This window comes from Dasypus novemcinctus, chromosome 5 (genome assembly GCF_030445035.2).
Source record: "Dasypus novemcinctus isolate mDasNov1 chromosome 5, mDasNov1.1.hap2, whole genome shotgun sequence".
In the NCBI taxonomy this organism is placed as follows: Eukaryota; Metazoa; Chordata; class Mammalia; order Cingulata; family Dasypodidae; genus Dasypus; species Dasypus novemcinctus.
The window spans coordinates 119,677,234-119,697,016 of NC_080677.1; the positions used below are offsets into that span (position 1 = coordinate 119,677,234).

General features: G+C 43.2%; 1 protein-coding gene across 1 annotated transcript in view; it reads right to left on the bottom strand.

Moving 5' to 3' along the window:
- PARP12 (poly(ADP-ribose) polymerase family member 12) overlaps positions 1 to 14,832 on the bottom strand; it is a 65,261-nt gene extending 50,429 nt beyond the window's left edge. The window contains exons 1-4 of the mRNA XM_058297467.1: positions 14,343 to 14,832; positions 10,508 to 10,643; positions 6,790 to 7,090; positions 4,205 to 4,306 (exon numbers count right to left, since the gene is read on the bottom strand). Of these exons, the coding sequence (XP_058153450.1) occupies positions 4,205 to 4,306; positions 6,790 to 7,090; positions 10,508 to 10,643; positions 14,343 to 14,674 (871 nt within the window). The 5' untranslated portion in view covers positions 14,675 to 14,832. The remainder of the gene's footprint in view (positions 1 to 4,204; positions 4,307 to 6,789; positions 7,091 to 10,507; positions 10,644 to 14,342) is intronic.
- Between the last annotated feature and the right edge of the window lie 4,951 nt (positions 14,833 to 19,783).

A 19,783-nucleotide genomic window follows, 5' to 3' on the forward strand; every position in this document is an offset into this window, starting at 1 on the left:
TGTGGACCCCTCCTCCTCACTCTGTCTGCTATGCTTAAGAGTCATACAGATGCAGTAAGGCCCAGGGACCTCAAGCCATGGATTCAGACTACATAATTATTCACAGCAGTGAGTTAGAACTCCACACATATCCAGCACAGGGATCCAAGTCCACAGATACCCAGGGTGGAACATAAGCAGTCGGTGAGCAAGTTCATATAAAAGGGCCTCCAGAAAAAAGAGACCATGGAAAAACTTATGGCAAAAGGAGATGCACACTCTCAGCCCAGTCTCTGACTACCAGATCCTCTTAAAAAAAACACTCCTTCATGAACATTGACCCCAACCTGCTCCCAAGGGTGGGATACCATAATGGGGAAATAACTCAGGGACAGAAAAACCTCAAAATTTAAAAAAATTTTAAAAAACCAGATGGGTCCCAGAATTGAAAAGTGTAATGAAAAGGTAGCACTGAGTGAGGTAAAGAACTTATACCACAGATGCTGGGAAGAAAATTCTCCACAAAAACAAACAGAACAGATCAGGGTTTCCAAAGAAGAAACAGAGGTGAAACAATTGCACATAAAAGGGCTATCCTGAAAGTTGTACCACATGTGCAGAGCAAGACTCAGACACAGAAGACGTGAGAATATCTGATCAGTTAAAGACAATGTACTCAAAAGGTCCAGCATTAAGTTGGACAAGCATCAAAGAAGAGCCTGGAATAGGCAGGTTTTTTTTTGTTTTGTTGCTTTTTTTAAACTTCTCTCCCATCCCCTCCCCCCCCCAGTTGTCTGCTCTCTGTGTCCATTCGCTGTGTGTTGTTCTGTGTCTGCTTGGATTCTTGTCAGCGGCACCTGGAACCTGTGTCTCCTTTTGTTGTGTCATCGTGCTGCGTCAGCTCTCCATGTGTGCAGCACCATTCCTGGGCAGGCTGCACTTTTTTGCACTGGGCAGCTCTCCTTACAGGGCACACTCTTTGCGCATGGGGCTCCCCTACGCGGGGGACACCCCTGCATGGCACGGTGCTCCTTGTGCGCATCAGTACTGTGCGTGGGCCAGCTCATCACACAGGTCAGGAGGCCCTGGGTATGAACCTTGGACCTCCCATGTGGTAGGTGGATGCCCTATCCATTGGGCCAAATCCGCTTCCCTAGGCAGTCTTTTTTTAGGACACAAAAAGCACAAACCATAACAGAAAAAAGTATTAAAGTAAATACCAATATTAAAACTTCTGTTCTTCAAAAGGCACCATAAAGAAAATGAATGTGGAACACAGAGACTGGAAAAACATATTTTCAATACTATATCTGACAAAGATTTGTATATAGAATACTCAAAACTCTTATAACTTAGTAATGCAAGCAAGTCCAATAAAAAGGGACAAAACAGTCACAAAGACCACGTTGTATGGTTCCATTTACATGAAATGTTCAGAGCAGTCAAGTCTATAGAGACAGAATGGATGGAGGAAGGGGTGGAGACTGAGGAGAAACAGGGAGTCACTGTTAATGGGTATAGGTTTCTTTTTGGGATACTGAAAATGGTGTAATATTGATTGTGGTGATGATTCTACAGTTCTGTGACTATACTGAAAACTATTGATTTATACACTTTAAATGGGTAAATTACATGGTAAGTGATTTATATCTCAATAAAGCTGTTAATTTTTTATAACGGACAGGGTACTTGAACAGACACCTCACCAAAGATTTGCAAATGCCCAATAAGTACGTGAAAACAAATATTAAAAACCATTAATGATCAGGGAAATGCAAATTAAAGCCACAATGAGATACCACTACATACTTACTAGAATGGCTAAAATTTAAAAGACTGCCAAGTATTGGCAAGGATGTGGAGCAAGTGGAACTCTCACACATTGCTGGTGGAAATGAAAAATATCATATCTACTTTGGAACACAGTTTGGCAATTTCTTATAAAGTCAAACATACACCTATTATATAACCCAGTAATTCCACTTTTAGGTCTTTACCCAAGAGAAGGAAAAACATATCCACATGAAGTCTTTTTTTTTTTCTTTATTTCTCTCCTCATCCCCTTCCCGCCCCAGTTGTCTGTTCTCTGTGTCCATTTGCTGTGTGTGCTTCTGTGTCCGCTTCTATTCTTGTCAGCAGCACCGGGAATCTGTGTCTCTTTTTGTTGCATCATCTTGCTGCATCAACTCTCCGTGTGTACGGCGCCACTCCTGGGCAGGCTGAACTTTCTTTCGCCCTGGGCCGTTCTCCATACAGGGCACACTCCTTGCACATGGGGCTCCCCTATGCAGGGGACTGCCCTCCCTGCGTGGCACGGCACTCCTTGTGCGCATCAGCACTGCACATGCGCCAGCTCCACACAGGTCAAGGAAGCCCTGGGTATGAACCATGGACCTCCCATGTGGTAGGCGGACACTCTATCCATTGAGCCAAGTCCACTTCCCCCACATGAAGTCTTGTACATGAGTGTTTATAGCTTTAAAGGTCAAAACTGGGAACAACCCAAATGTTCGCCAACATATAAATGGATAAGCAAAACTACAGTTTGCTAATCTACAGTAACAAAAAGTAGATCACTGATTGCCTTGGGTTGGAGATTTGGGGACAAGGAATAACTAAAGGAGCATAAAGGAACTTTCTGAAGTCATGAAACTATTGCATATCTTGAAGAGAATGATGGGTCCATGAGCATAAACATTTACCAAAACTCGAAACTATATTCTTAAAAGGGATTCATCAAATTGTATAATATTTAAGTTGTATCTCAATAACATTGATTTTTAAGATATATACTTAGAGGGAAGCGGACTTCACCCAATGGATAGGGCGTCCTCCTACCATATGGGAGGTCCATGGTTCAAACCCAGGGTCTCCCTGACCCATGTGTAACTGGCCCATGCACAGTGCTGATGCGCGCAGGAGTCCCCCACATAAAGGAGCCCCACACACAAGGAGTGTGCCCTGTAAGGAGAGTTGCCCAGCGCGAAAGAAAGTTCAGCCTGCCCAGGAGTGGCGCCGTACACACAGAGCACTGACGCAGCAAGATGAAGCAACAAAAAGAGACACAGATTCCCCTGCCGCTGACAACAACAGAAACAGACAAAGAAGAACATGCAGCAAATGGACAAGAGAACAGACAACTGGGGGGGGAGGGGTAAGGGGAGAGAAATAAAAAATAAATCTTAAAAATAAATATTATACGTATATATACAGATGTGTGTCTATGACATGTATTCTTTGACCTTGCAATTCTATCTCCAGGAATCTATCCCATTGAAATGCTCACACGGGCCCAAAGACATATGTATATGGATGCTCAAGGGACCATCAGTGTAATTAAATTCTAGGGAGTTGTTTTTTAACATCAAGTAAATTTACCTGTACTCAAATAGGAAAGTCTCTAACACTCCAGGTTATGAAAAAGCAGGTTGAATAATATGTATCAGATGTTCCCATCTGTTTTAAATATACATAAAATAAAAATCATAACTACATAACACATCTTTACCTTTGGGAAAGGGTGAAGGAGGACATCCACACTTGACTCTGTATTATTGACTCTTTTGCAATGTGAAAGTATTCACGAATTGCTTCGGTAATTTTTAAAGATTGAAATGAAACAAGAAGTTTTGGTTGTTGTTTTATTAAAAGAAGTCACTGAATTTGAGAAGGAATCTTTCTTCAGTCAAAGCCCAGGACAGCGGTAAGAAGAAAACAAAGATGTAATAAAAATACAGAGGCACACATACACAAAAGAAACATTACTTCTGATAAAAAGAGAGATTGTACAATACTCTGAAGCGACAAAGAAAAACCCCCAACTTAAACAATTACTCATCTTACAAGAGCTAACTCAAGGGCTTCTCTAGTTTCCAAGGCATCCCTGTTATTATCCTGAATACATGACACTTATCTTTCTTCCCACCAGTCTAAGTATCCCCGTCTCGTGCAGGTCTGTGATCCCATAATATGCTGACCAAGGGTCAGCACTTGACACTCATTTGCTGAATGAATCAAATGATTAGATTCTCAAAAAACTGACCTACAGTCTGTTTTCAGAAACTCAATTCCTACCATCCCCAACAACAGCTTTAAAACTGGTTTGGTAAAAGTGCCAAACTAGCTCATCACTAAGAATGGCCCTGAACCTGAGAGCTCTGGCACTCAGGAACGAGAACCAGTTATCCCTCCCACATATGGGATGATAGGGCTTCCTCTGACTTACCTTGAAAGCTACAACTGTTCCGGATATGGTACAAGCAAATCTCATCACTCTCCTCATGGCTGGAAGCATTTGGGGATACAGGACCTGAACTATCTCCTCTTTCTATAAGGAAACACCACAAAGATGTATCAGTTTCTATCAAAGTTGTTGATAAGGGGTTAGAGTGGTTCATTTACCAAAGGAGAGAAAAAAAGATTCATTCATCACTCTGCACAAGAAAAAAGTGGACAAGGTAACTTCATAACATCATATAATGTTAGGAATGAAAGTGCCCTCAAACACAAGAGGGGCCCTCTACTATTTGAGGAGGCAGGGAGACTAAGGCCACCTTGCTGCTTGCCAAAGCCAGGAAGTCAGACAGTCCAGGAGGGATTTTTCTCACTGGCTTTCCATATAACCACCAGGAAACATTTTTTAAAATTCCAGTGCCTGGGCTCCACCCCAGACTGAATCACAACGTAAATGGGTGGAGCCTCAGGCCATTTTACAAAAGGGAAGAGAACCACTATCCTGTATATGGGGTGTCTTAAGATTCCTTCTATAGCTACATCCTTCCATGACCCCGAAGGGCAAGTGGAGGGCTACCTTTTATAACTAAATTTGATTTTCTACAGCTAATACTTGTTAATGAGCTATTTGAAATACTCAGAAATACCAGGAAAAAGGCAATAAATGGGAAGTCTACATATCAGAATGATTCCACCTTGCAATGATTAGACTAATGTGTTAAACTGGCCAGGCAATGGTGCCCAGTTGTTTGGTCAAGGAAGCACTGGGCTAAGTGTAATTCAAGGCCACTTCGTGGACTTTAATCATCAGTGAGTTGACTGCATTTATGGCTGGTAATATCTACAATCAACTGAGGAGAGTGCCTTCAGCCATGAATGACGTTTCATCTAGGATCAGCTGAAGACCTTAAAAGGAGAAGTGATTTCAGCATTCAGAGAAAGAATTCCCATCTCTACTTCAGACGGCCAGTGTCTCCTGGGGAACTCACTGAGGACTTTATAAAAGTTCCTGGCTTGCACCCTGCCCTACAAAATTTGGACTTGTGCATCCCCATGGTCAAATGAGACAATTTTATAAAATCTCCTATTTACCTGTAGGTTCCGTTTCCCTAGAGAACCCTAATATACCTCCTTAATAAGTATTAGGTTAATCATAAGAATCTCAATATAAAAAGAAATGTAAGTTATGAGTCCTTCCCTAACAATTACATTTGTCCACCCACCTACCTCCAAATAAGCATATAAAACTCATTAGCCACCCGTCCCTATTTATTTAGTATCACCCCTTATTTTGTTAGTCATCTTCTATTTTCTTTTTATAGGCCAAGCAAAAGGCTGGACCTCAAAACCCACACCTCTGGGATCCTCAAGATCATGCTCCTCCTCTCCCCCAAGAGTGGCTGCTCCTTGGATCTGACTACACTGAGCAGATCCCTCCTCCCTCTTCTTACAAGGCCATAGTCCTATCAACACTATTAAAGATCTATTTAAAGCAAAACCTGTCTACTGCTAGGATTCTTATAGTTGAAAGAAATGAGGCAAAAATAATTGAAGGAAATGTAAAGAAAAAACACATACAATCAGCAAAAAGTGTAAATGTAAATCTCAGTTAATAATATTAGTATGATAAATGTTTGTTGGTAGTCTTGCACCACCTCATATTTTAGGAAGTGGGCTATTAAAAACCAGATATCACAACAGCTATACAAGTGGATCTAACTGTGAACTCCAGGTGGAGCCTTGTTTCACAGTCACCAAGGTATGACCAGGGCCCAGTTCAGTGCCTAACACACAGCAAGCACTCAAATCTGCAGAACGAGAGAGAGGCTAAACAGAATGGTCGGCCACGTGCCTATAATGAAAAATGAAAAGGAAGCTAATATTTCATAACCTCCCAAATAAGGTCATTCATTTTCCGTATCCATTCATACTTATTAAATAAACAACCTCTGCTCAAAATTCCACCACTCACCAGTCATTAAGTCTAGCAACATTCTATTAAAAAGGAATTAGGTACCCTAGCACATTCATTCATTCAACAAATGTTTTTTAGTGCCTACTATGGGCCAGGAACTACTAGATAAGCAGTGAGTAAAGCAGACAAATTAACAATTACTAAAACAATTCCATTTACTCATGTCAAGAAGACTGCCAATGCCAAAATTCTATCACTTTTTTTTTTTTTTTTAGATCAAAACAGAATACAATGTGAAGGAAGCTCCTGGAGTTGTGCAGCATGGTGCTCCTAATTTTAGGGTCCCTCATTGAAAGGCAAGCTCTCGAAGGGGTTTAGGGGGCAACTGTACTGGGGGAAGAGCAGAGTCTTCCATTCCAATGCAAATCATGCACATCTGGAATTTATTCATCATCAATACCAACTCACATTTGTCTAGAATATCTTGCTTTTTAAAATCATTCACATCTATGATTTCAATATAGCTCCACAAGCTAGGAAGGGATAACTCCATTTCAGTAAACACAGCACAGACTTGCCCCAAGTCATGCATTCCATTTAATGGCCAACTGGAACCCAGGAACCCCATCTCAGTGCCTGCAGAACTTTCCCACGAGCCTTACCAGAAGTCCCTTGTGAACCTGGAAGAGGAACAGGCACTCTGCTGGGGGCAGAGCTCTTATTCTTGATGTCATGAGCATTTCTGTAAATGGAAGGCAGCCTGCTCATTAGGTCTGAGCTCATGCCCAACTTCTTTAATTTTTCCAGATTCTCCAAATTCAAAAAATCATGGGATCTCTTACAGCCAGTGCCAAACTTGCATTCACCCTGTAAAAAGTACTGGCAGGTATGAAGTTTAATACATTGCCTTTTATAGGAACATGAGCCATAGGGTCCATCTCCTTTGTTGTAATGTATGCAGACCTGTTGATAGAGAAGGAAAAAAAGACAGCAGCTTAGGAAGGGCTTATGCAACCCTACCTCCCTACTGACCAGCCCACTGGTTAGGAAGGGTCCTAATGGCCATATGGACTAAACAACTCCTGACTACGAGAATTTCCCTAATTCTAGATGGATGGCTGCACACATACCTTTAAAGGTTAAAATGGGAACTGAGTGAGCAGATTGCTCAGAACAAGCCCCTCCCCACTGGTAAAATCCAAAGAACTTCAAAATGTCAGACTGCTCCATTTACATGAAACATTTTAATATAAATCATATAGAAGCATTCCAGTTTCCTTCCTAACAACCCTTATAATCTATTTACAATCTACCTACACTCTTTCTCGAGAACTCAGCAACTGTTCCCTATACAGGCTTAGGTGTCTCCAACTCTCTTTTGTGAATCAGAGTCAAAGAGGCAGAGGATTTAATATATCTTAGGGCAAAATACAACCCTTGCATTTCTCAAGAGAGCAAACCAAGACTCAGAGAAGTTAAGTGACTTGCTCTAGATCACAAAGCTTATCAACAGCATCTGGCAATACAGTGTTTGCTGAACTGGGTAGAAAAAGCTGGGACTTGAACTTCAAACAACTGCTACCTTTCCTCTACACTCCAAATTCCTGAACCAGAGAAGCACACCAAAAATCACCAAAGGCCCACCCACTCGATTCACAAGCATTGTATTTAATAAGATGTAGAAATGTACCAGAGGTCTGCAGAACCCAACCCAGACTTAGAGAAGCAAAGACCCCACTTAAGAGATGGAGGACTCAAGGAGAAAAGCCAGAGAGAGGGCTGGGCCCTAACCTCAACTCTGCCACGCACAAGCTACATGATCTTGGCAAGCTACTCCACAGCTCTTTAAACCCTAAAAGGGAATAATGCCAACTACATCACAGAGCTGTTAGAGATTAAATGAGTAACATAGGAAGTGGCTAATGCAATGGCTTACACATAGCAGTGCTCAAGTCAGGAGTCCACCACCTGCAACCAGACATCTGGTAAGGTGACTAGACAGAGCTGGAAAGCTAGGTCTCAGCTCCCATTTGTCAACCTGTACACCCATCCTTTCAAACTCTTTAGCAAAACAGAACGTAGTACTATTCCTCAGACAAAGCTATACATGCTCCTGCTTGGTTACCTGCCACACTACTTAACTCCTTCTGGTTTTTTTCTTTCTTTTTAGGAGATACCAGGGATTGAATCCAGAACTTCACATATACAAAGCAGGCGCTCAACCATTGAGCTACATCTGCTTCATACCTTCTGATCTGCTTTTCCCCGTTAACAAAATGATCTTTACAAAATGCTAATGCCAAAACTTCTCTAAGCACAAACCCCACACATACATACAGTCCTTCTCGTGATATAAAAGGTCCATGTGGAAGAGCCTCTGCCTACCTGTTTCTCTTTCTTCCCCTCTCACCTGACACTCAGGTGGTGGTAAACTTCCTGCTGTCCCTAACCATGCCAGTATTCCTCCTCTGTGTTCCCTTTGTCTAGAAAGCCTCCGCCCCCTTAATCTGCCTCACCCAAATGCATCCTTCAGGGCTCAGAGCAGACACCTAACTCCAGGATGCTTTCCCTGACCCCCTCCCACTTACCACCCTCAGACTGTGCTCTTACAGCCCGCAGTGCTGATTTTTGTTAGAACATTTGAAAAGCCACCTTGCAACCATCCACTGATTTGTCTGTCTCACCCACTAAATTGACTCCTGGAGAGCAGAACTAGGCCTTTTATCTCATTATCACCAGTGCTTAACCAATAAAGTAGATAGTCAAAAGTTTTCTGAATTAAATGAATGCTAATTTTCAAAAGGCAAAACAAAACAGTTAACACCTATTACATGCCAGGACTATGACATGGTAGTACTTTTTTCCACATGAGCTATTTTAATTGAATAATATAGAAGTATTTACGTTAAAATATACCAATTTAATTTCTGTTACATCAACCCAGAAATAGTGCAAGAGCAACACACATAACCTGTGCTGGCCTTGAAAATGCCCCACTCAGACTGCCTGCTGTAGAGAGCAAATTAACTGAAGGTTCTGCTGCAGCTGTCTGGCCCACTACCTTGTTGACACCAAAGCCACACTTCCCACAGGCTTCCCACAAGCTTTCAGCCAAAAACTAATGACTAAAACAGGCCCATTCCTGTGAGACACAGGAGTCCTCCAATAGTGACTTTAGCGCGAGAACTTTCTGGTGGCCTGGGGACCTTCCAAGGGAACTGCACAGTCAGAGACTCTTTCTACCCAATCCTTCTCCCTCCCCTAACTCCTTCCATAAATGTCAGACATGCATGGCTGCCCAAAGTTCTCCCACCTTCTCCCGCTTCCTCCTCCAATAGCTTGAACTTCTAATTTCATCTTGGAGTTTGCTTCTGAGAGGACCTGACCTAAGGTACAACCATTACAGCAAGCTTTGAAACCTAGTGTTTAATGTCTGAAACACAACCAAATGTTTTAAACATGAACTAAAGTTCTAAATTCCTTGGGTGCAATTGAATTAGCAGCAAGAATATCATCTGCCTGTCAACAGCTCTGGAAAGCTTCTCCACATACCAACTGTGTCCAGCAACACTCAACAGTGTGGTTATAATTCCTGCTGTAGTCTCTCATCACCCTCAGTAGTGTGTAAAGTAACATCTTGCTTCAGGGACTGCCCAAACAGGCTCCCCCAAACTCACGAAGGCCCTGCCAAGGAGGCGCCAGCTCAAATGGCACAGAAGGAAATGAGGCTTCAAGATAGTATGAAGCTGGGAAGCGGACTTTGCCCAGTGGTTAGGGCATCCGTCTACCACACAGGAGGTCCGAGGTTCAAACCCTAGGCCTCCTTGACCCGTGTGGAGCTGGCCCATGCGCAGTGCTGATGTGCGCAAGGAGTGCCGTGCCACCCAGCAGTGTCCCCGCGTAGGGGAGCCCCACATGCAAGGAATGCATCCCGTAAGGAGAGCCGCCCAGTGCAAAAGAAATGCAGCCTGCCCAGGAATGGCTCCGCACACATGGAGAGCTGACACAACAAGATGACGCAACACAACAAAAAGAAACACAGATTCCCGTGCTGCTGAGAACAACAGAAATGGACAAAGAAGACGCAGCAAATAGACACAGAGAACAGACAACTGGGGTGGGGTGGGGGGAGGGGAGAGAAATAATAAATAAATAAATAAATCTTTTTTTAAAAAAAAGATAGTATGAAGCTGGCTCAGGGTCACAGGTCTAGAATGCAGCTGAGGCAGGAATCAAACCCAGGTCTCCTCCATGCAGCAGTTCTTGGTTAAAATGCGGTCAGTCCTTAGCTACTCTTCAGCCATACTATATCCCTATCATCCAACCCTCTGGCCTCTCTCCTGTTACATGCAAACAAACTGGCCCCTTCCTGGCACTCACCTCAGGCAAAAGCCAGGGATCATTCTGAAACAAGAGCTGGCAGAGCTCACCGTAGCTGAGGTGGTCAACACCATGAGTTCTCAGCACACTCAGGTTGTGATTGGTCTTCAAGCTGTGATCGTTCCTACAGTTCTTCCTGCAAAGAAGCAGTGCTGGTAAATTCAGCCTTCAACATATTTCCTAATGTTCTTTACAAGCACCAGAGAACAACCAGCAAGCACATGCCATGAGAAACTACCATACTTATTTACAAAGAGTACCCTGAAAATTCTAGGACTCAGGACAGCACACCTCAGCAGGTATCAGATGAGAATTACACGGCCATTACCTCAAGGAAAGTCACAGTGTCTCAATCACTCATGTCACATAGCATTGCGTGTAAGGTGCCCTCAGCATTTAGTAGGCACTTAAACATTTGCTGAATAAATGAGCAGGGGTGCGTCATGGTTATAGGTGAACACATACATAAACACGCTGGGCTAGATGAAATGTTTTCTCCAAGGGTCCACCTAAGGCCCACCCTCCATTCTTTCAATCAACAAGCATTTGTTAATCACTTACTACAAGGCAGGCGCTGGCACCACATTCTGAAGCTCCAAAGATAAACCTTTAAACAATTGCCTGGGACACCAGGAACCAAAAGAATCAGAAGAAAAGTATTTGCTTGACTCAGACACACCATAGCCGTGTCTAAAGCCACATCAGTGCTCAGGGAGAGGGGTGAAACAGCTCTACTTTCTCTATTACCCTGCAAGGGAAGAAGCCTAAAGGAGCTACACTCACCTGGGTTATTCACAGAACCAACTGCCTTCACCCCTCCCATTTCTGAAAACCAGGACACCCCCAGTCATTTTAAATCTTTCTTTGCCAAAAACTGCTGGGGCATCTTATAGTTCTGTTATTGAAATGCATCTTCACTGATTTCCTCTCCTGCTTAAGGAAGAAGTCAATTCCACAATAGAAAGGGTAGCAGGACTTGATTCTTCTTAGGCAGAGGAATACATTCCCACATTTTCCTTTTCTATGGAAGTGGTAAAGTAGAAAGAGAATGGCTTTTGCTTGAGCATCTGTGAAACAAATTTTCATTCAAAACAACATTTATGCAACCACCCTGTAAAAGACACTGATTCAGGTACTGAGGGACAATCCGCTAACTCAATACTCAACTGCCCACTCAACAGCTCTACTTGAATAACTTATAATAAGCATCCCAAAGCTGAACCCCTGATCTACTCCCCTCCAAACCTGCTCCTCCCAGTCAAAGGCAACTTCCCCCTTCTAGTTACAGAGGCCAAGAACCTTGAAGTCACTTTTGATGCCTCTCTTTCTCTCATCTAGTGGAGATGACAGAGATGATTCTAATTTGGCGTAGAAAGTACAAGGCCCAGAACACCTCAGCACCTAAGCCAGCCTGGGTTGGGGAGAAACATAAAGAAGAAATCAGAGGACAACTCCTGGAAGGTGTAAAGTCTGACTGAGCTGGATTCTTAAAGGCTGAGGAGGAACCAGAAAAGGAGAGAGGAAAGAACATTCTAAGCAGACAGGCTAAAAATGGTAAAAACTTGGTGCTGCCAGAGTCAAATATACCTAATAATTATAAAGATGATGGATGATTATTAGTGCTACAGCTTACTGAGCATTACCACGTACCAGGGACTTGCCTGACGTTTTATGAATTAACTTGTGCAGTCCTCACAACAAGCCTGAGGGGAGCAATATTATTATCTCCATTTCACAGATAAGGAAATTGAATGTCAGATGTAAAGTTACTTCCCCAAGGTCACCTAGCAAGCAAGAACAGAGCCAGGTTCAAACAAAGCTCTTGAGACTGTGCTCTTGACCACCAGGCTCTACTGCCTCGTAAACACAGAACTGGGAATCAGGGGCTGGGGATTCCCTGCCAGCTGTCAGCAATGAACAAAAGCGGGTTGATGATCTATTTTTGAAAGGGGTTGATGATCTATTTTTGAAAGGGGTGACCCTACAGTTCAGGAAGACAAGAGTCACAGGAAAAACACAGAAAATGTGCACTCCCATTCCTCCCCAACCGGGCCCAGAAACAGAGAAGAAAGGTTCAAGAAATTCCTGTGTAAAAGGTAAGGGCAAAAGGTGGAGAATGAAAAAGAAAACTCACTCATCTAGGCCAGTAAATATTAGATGTCTAAATTTCCAAGATAAGTAAAATTTGACCCCAAATTTTGGGGACTATCTTAAGAAAAAGGTGGCTTTTTTTTTTTAAACCAAATAATGACACTAAAAAGATCCACCAGCTTTCATAATCATTACATCATGCATCATCCACCTGCTACATAACCATTTATTGAGTCATCTTTCTCTCTGGCTGCTGCTCTTCCAAAGGCAGTCTCTCAAGAGCTACTTCCCCAGGGTTTCACCCTCAGCTCTTTTCAGGCCTCGCACTACACCACTGGGATCTCATTCACTCCCGTAGCTTCAGTCACAGTATACACTACCCAACAACTCCCAAACCAGCCCCCTTCTGGCTCTAGTCTTCCTCCCAAGCTTCAGACCTGGAGAGCTGCCTCCTGGACACACTTCAAAACTGAAATCTCTCCCCTACCTCTCAGTCAACAATGCTCCCCATGGATAGGAGCAGAAACCTGGGCGTCATCATCTCCTTCATATCCTGTCACCACCACACAGTTACCAGCTCTCACTCTCTACGAAATTTCTCCCCAATACATCCCTTCTTAAATTCCAATTCCTTATTTGGGCCTCAGAAAATTCTCATCTAGATATTTCTGGGCAGCTGTTTACTGGGGATAATGTATGTTCTTCCCTGTATCTAGATAGGGTCATGGGACAGCTTCTAGATTTGGAAGGAGAGCTACCATTTCTAGATGTGGCCCATTAAAACCTCCCATGCAGCCCTCTCCTTTCTGTCTTTTTCCATCCGCCCACTTGAACTTGATACCCAGAACAGCCTTAAAAGCCACGTTGTTGAGGATGGCAGAGCCTGGGTTAGTCAACCTAGGTCCTCAAATGACAGCATGGAGCAAAGCCCCCACTCCATGCTGACAAGAGGACCTGACCTGAGGAAGAAATATTTTCTGGAAGGAAGGAAGGAAATTCTCCTAGGCAACTAGACTAGCTTCCTAAGTTTCTCTAACATCCTCCTCTAAATCAGCCACACCACTACCTAAGATATCTTCTTCCTAAAGGGCAAACCATTCGAGGCACAGCCAGATGAGAAAAGGCGAGCAGCGTTCCAAGAGCAGAAAGGCATTCAGGAGGGACAGTGACTGCAGGGAGGGCGGGGACCAGTTCCTAAAGCAGGCTGCTGGCAACGGTTAAGGAGCTAGCATTTTACTCCAAACGCAGCCCGAGTCACCGTCAGCTTTTTAAGTAGATGAGGAACAAGGGCTGAGTGAGGTTTTTAAAGATTCCTTCCGGCTGCCGGGCAAAGAAAGCTCTGGGTCGTCTAGCTCTGGAGACCTGAGGAGCCGTGGCCCTTTCCCTCCCTAATCGTCCCTCCTTCCCCCGCCACGACCCTCTACCCCTCCTCCCTCTCCACCTCCACTCGGGTCACACCCAGAGCAACCCCGCCGCCACCTCACGCTCAGTCACCCGAACTTCAAGAGCCGGAGGGGACCGCTTGTCCCAGCGACACGCAACCGGTAGACCCGCTGAGGAAATGTTCGCTGACGTGAAATAAGTGGGCGAGGCCGGGGAACGCTCGCTGACGGGTCTCCTCTAACTTTAACGCGTCAAGAGAGTCCCGGCGGGCGGCGGCTCGAGGCCCTTCTCCCCTTCCCCGCCCCGCCCCCAACAGCCCAGCCCGGCGTCGACGTCGCGGCTCCCGGGCGCGGCCCCTTACCCGGCCTTCTGGAATTTGCAGGCCCCATAGACCAAGAACTTGCAGAGGTGCAGCTGCGCGCAGAGGCCCGCGCAGCCGGGTTTGACGCCCTGGTGGGCGCGGCACAAGCGCAGCGCCGAGGCGGCCAGGACCACGCGCTCGGCCGCCGCCGCCTCACCGCTCGCGGCCGGCCGCTGCACCACCACGAAGCGCCCGCGCTCCCGCAGCACCCGCTCCAGCGCGTCCGCGCCGATGCCCGACGGCAGCCGGCGCCGCAGCTCCTGCACTTCCAAGCCGCCCCCGGCCGCGCACAGCACCTGGGTCACCTCGCCGAGGACGGCGGCCTGCGCCATGGCCTGGTTGGCGGGGCGTGCTGCCAGCGCCTGTGGCCGTCGGACGGCGGGGGTGCGGGGCGCCGTCGGCGTACGACCGGCGCGTCGGGCTGCTCCCTTGGGGTGGAGACGCAACTGGAAACGAAACCGAAAGCTACCCCTGCCCGCAGAAAACAGACCCTGTACCGCCTCGCCACGCCCACAGGGCCTCAGCTGACGGCGGTTTTCGCCTTCCGGCCTCAGTGCCCCCAGCTGGGCGCGTCGGCCGCGCGCCAGCGGGCCCCGACCCGGAGGTCATTTACTGGGTCTGAACCCAAGAAGGCCTTTTTGGGTTTCTGGGAGATTCAGCTCAAAACTCCCTAAAAGTGGTTCCCTTGGCATGTTAAAGAATAATCATTTCCTCCGGGTGTGCGCTTTGAGAGTCACAAAGCGCTTTCACCTAGATAACGGTGGTGGAGACGCCTGGGAGGACACTCGATCTGACTTGCCCATCGTCGGAGGCCGTCAGGCCTGACCTTGATGGAGTCGGAAATCGCGCTTTCAGAAATACAGCCCTCGGGAAGTCCCATTCCCTTTCGATAGAATCTGCGGAGCAGGCGGGGACACCGTTTGTAAAAGAAGCTAAAACCTGCACTTTGTGGATGGTTCACATATAAGCGACATGGGTCCCAACTCCCAAAACGAATGAAAACAGTCACTCCTACCGCATTGTAAAATGGGTGTAAATGTTCAGTGCACGCAATAAATCCTTTATTTTGAATATAAAATAAACTTTTAAAAAGGAAATTAATTTCTCCCCACCCCTGTTAATTAAAAATTGAACAAATATTTAAGGACTCACAGAGCAAGGGACACTTTCACACATTGCTGATGGAAATGTGAATTTTTAGAGCCCTTCAGGAAAGTAATCCCGGGACAGCTATTTGAAATGTGCATGACCTTTGACCCAGCAATCTTTCTTCTGGGAATCTTCTAGAACTAAAAGGAACGGTATATAAGTTATTTACGAAAGTGATTGGTTGGGGGAGCGGGTTTGTTGGGGAAAATGTAACTGGTCACTTTCATGTTGTTTTAAAACTATAACAAGCATGCTTTAAATCCATTTATTTAGAAGGACATGCATGATGTGTGGCTAAGAGGAAAAAGAAAACCGTACAGAAATGACTAAATCAAAAACAAAGAAAACCCTAACTCTGGGTGTGGCAGAATGTGTTTGAAAGAGCATGGAGAAAGATATGGAATGAAATAAAACAAGCTGTTTTCACTGGCTCTAGAGAGTAGGCAGTAGGAGGTACTAGGAAAGTAGAAAAGGGAAAATGAAGAGTGACAAAATTGCGGGGGAAAATACCTATGGTAGAGCAATTACTTACAATGAATATAGCATTCTATCTTTATTATTACTACAAAAATGTAAAATGTATGGAGTGTATGAATGAGGGCTAAATTGTAGCATGGACAAATGTAAATTAATTTATTTAATTAGGAGATGGGGCAATGAGCAGTTTTTCTCTTGAATTTAACTTGTTTTCATATGGTTTTGCAATAAAACAACATTTTTAAAAGGAGGGGTGATAGTGAAGTTTGCTATCCATAAAGCAACAACTGACAAAAATTGTCAGAATCAACTTTTTCAGGACTCTGGAAATTAACCAAAGCCTTGCAGCAGCCCAGGGTTCATTTTGTCACAACAAGCAGCTAAGTGTCAGTAAGAACAATAAAAATGTACACTATTTTAACTTATCCTAATTCCTTCTCCCACTCTCCATCTCCATGGCAACCTTGAAAAAATAACACCCATATTGGTATCAGTCCTGTAGGAGCAGACAGGGCTGGTTTTTTCAAAGTCTCATCCTCAAAAAAGAGTGATTACATGATCTGTATAGATCTGTCTCTGGAATAAGCCAAATGACAGACTTATCTTTGTTCTACCTCACTGGAACTAGCCTATTGCTAAAGGCTTCTCCTCTGGGGCATTTGTGAAAATGCCTGAGGCAATGGATATCAATTGGGCCAAACAATGGACTGAGAAAGCTTAAAAGGAAAAGCTGAAAAATGAGATGTCCCTGGGGCTTTAAAAAAAATCCCACATATTCCTGGGAATCTAAAAGGCCAAGCACATGTGTTGGGCTGTGAGCATGCTCAGGAAAGACCTTAGAAGGCCCTAAATGCTTAACCTTGGCTGTTCTTGAGGCTTTGGGCAAGGAGGAAGTGAAGGCTAAGGCAGAGTTGTAAACTGTCTGGCTGAATGTTAAAGCCATGCCCCACAACATGCACACAGAGCACCTCAGTAAAGACCAGGAGACTCATTGCTTCCAGGTGCTTAAGGAAATCTCCATTCAAGAATTAGCTAACTGCTTAGCTAATCAAGAATAAGCTGCAGTGGCCACATACAACAAAGATACAGACTTTACAGAATTAGTTCAGAAAAGACACTAAACAAACAGACCACTGCTACGACTACAAGCAGCAACAACAACAAACCCTGGAATGGAGGGAGAATCTGATTTCCAGAGTTGCCACATTGAATTATTTGAAATGATTTGTTTTCAACCAAAAATTTCAAGATATGAAAGGAAACAAAAAAGTATGACACATCTTCAAAAAATAAGACAAATACTTTAAATCTTTTAAATATGTTCAAAGAGCTATAGAAACCATCTTTAAAGAACTAAAGGAAAGTGTAAGAATGATATCTCACAAAATACAGAATATCAATAAAGAGATATAAATTATACAAAGGAACCAAATAGAAATTCTGGAGCTGAAAAGCACAATAACCAAAATGAAAAATTCACTAGAAAGGGCTCAATAGCAGATTTGAGTGGGCAAGAGAAAGAATCAACATCTTGAAGATAAGTCAATTGAGATTATACGGTCTGTGGAACAGAAAAATGAATGAAGCAAAAGGTAAAGAGCCTCAGAGACCTGTGGCACTCCATCAAGCATACCAACATACACATAATGGGAGTCCCAAAAGGAAAATAGAGGAAGGGGCAGAAAGAATATCTGAAAAAAATAATGGCTGAAAGTTCCTAGATTTGATGAAAAACTTTACACATCCAAGAAGCTGAACACAGACTCCAAGTAGGGTATCAGAAGTATGGAGAATAGAAGGTAGTTGGATGACATAGTCAAAGTGCTGAAAGAAAAAGAAACTGTCAGCCAAGAACTATATATTCAGCAAAACTTGAATTATATATTCAAGACATTCCAAGAAAAACAAAAACTGAGCGAGTTGGTCACTGCGGACCTTCCCTATAAGAAACACTAAAGGGAGTCCTTCAGGCTGAAGTAAAAGGACATTAGACAGCAACTTGAATCCACAGAAAGAAATAAAGACACCTGTAAAGGTAACTACATAGGTAAATACACAAGACGGCATAAATATTTTTTGCATTTAACTCCTTTTGTTCTTACCTCAATTAAAAGATAAGTGTATAGTACAATGTGGCAGTTTGATATTATTTATGAATTCCAAAAAGAGATATTGATTATGTTTGTAAACTAGTTTGTTCCTCTGGGTGTGATATCTCTTTGCTTGTACTAAATCCAGAGGTTTCACTTTTACTTTATTAAATCAAGATTAGGGCTTTGATTCAACCACATCATTAAGGCAACTCAGTTTGAGTTCCTGCCCCCTTTGTGGGCTCTATAAATAGATAGTCATTCAAGGAGAACTCAGAATAAGATACACACAGAGAAGGAGATACACAGAAAAAGGCACAGCAGAGAAGAGAACTTGGTTTAGATGCTGGAGCCCTGGGGAAAGATGAGCCGTTCACCTGATAGTTTACAACTGACCTTGTGAAGAGATCAGAGCAGCTGAGAAGCCCTGAGAGACAAGACTTATGCCATCCTACAGCTGAGATTGGAAGAAGCTGGGACCATGGAGCCTTAAGAGGAAGAACAAGAGCGGAACCCTCAGAGACATCACCCACCATTTTGCTCCAACACATGGCAAATGACTTTGGGTAAGAAAGTACCTCTTATGGTACCTTGAGTTGCACTCTTTAGGGCCTTGTGACTATAAGCTTCTACCCCAAATAAATACCCTTTATAAAAGCCAGAAGATTTCTGGTACTTTGCATCAGCATCCCTTTGGCTGACTAATACTTGCAATAATTATAAATTGAAGTTGATGGCCACATAATTGATAAAGATTTTTTGTGATAATACAGCAGAAAGGAGTAGAGGAGGGAATTGAAGCTATATAGCAACAAAGTTTTTGTATATTATTGAAATTAAGTTGGTGTTAATATAAACTATATTGTTATATACATTAAGGTATTAATAGTAATCACAGAAATAAGAAAAATTTAAAAAAAGAAAAAATAGTGATCACAGAATAATCATTAATAAAATAACTCAAAAATATATATTGGTAAAATGGTACGCTAGAAAATATCTAACACAAAAAACACATAAGACATATAGAAAGCAAATAGCAAAATTGTAGGCATAAATCCTGTGTTATTAAGTACATTGTAAGTAATTGAAAATTAAAATCTCCAATCAAAAGGCAGAGATTGGCAGAATAGATTTTTTAAAAATTTGGTCCAATTATATACTGTATACGAGAGATACACTTTAGATTCAAAGACAAAATTAGGTTAAAAGTCAAATGATAAAGATATATCATGCAAATGTAATCAAAAGAGAGCTGGAGTTACTTCTAATATCCGGCAAAATAAGCATTAAGACAATTATTGCTAGAGACAAAGAATAATATTTTATAATGATAAAACGGTATTATAAACGTATTTCATCTAAAATGACTCCAAAATATACAAAGCAAAAACTGACTAAACTAAAGGGATAGTTGATGACATAAAGACCCCGTTTTCAATAATGTTTAGAGCAGCTAAATAAGAAGTCAGCAAGGAAATAGGAGACTTGAACAACACTCTAAACCAATTCAACCTAAAAGATATGTCACCCAACAAAAGCAGATTATATATTCCTCTCAAGTGCATATAGATTATCCAGAATAGAACATATAGTAGGTGATAAAACAAGCCTCGCTACATTTAAAAGGATTTAAGTCATGTAAACTATATTCTCCAGCCACAGTGGAACGAAGTTAGAAATCAATTACAGGGAAGAATCTGGAAAACCAAAAAAATATGGGAA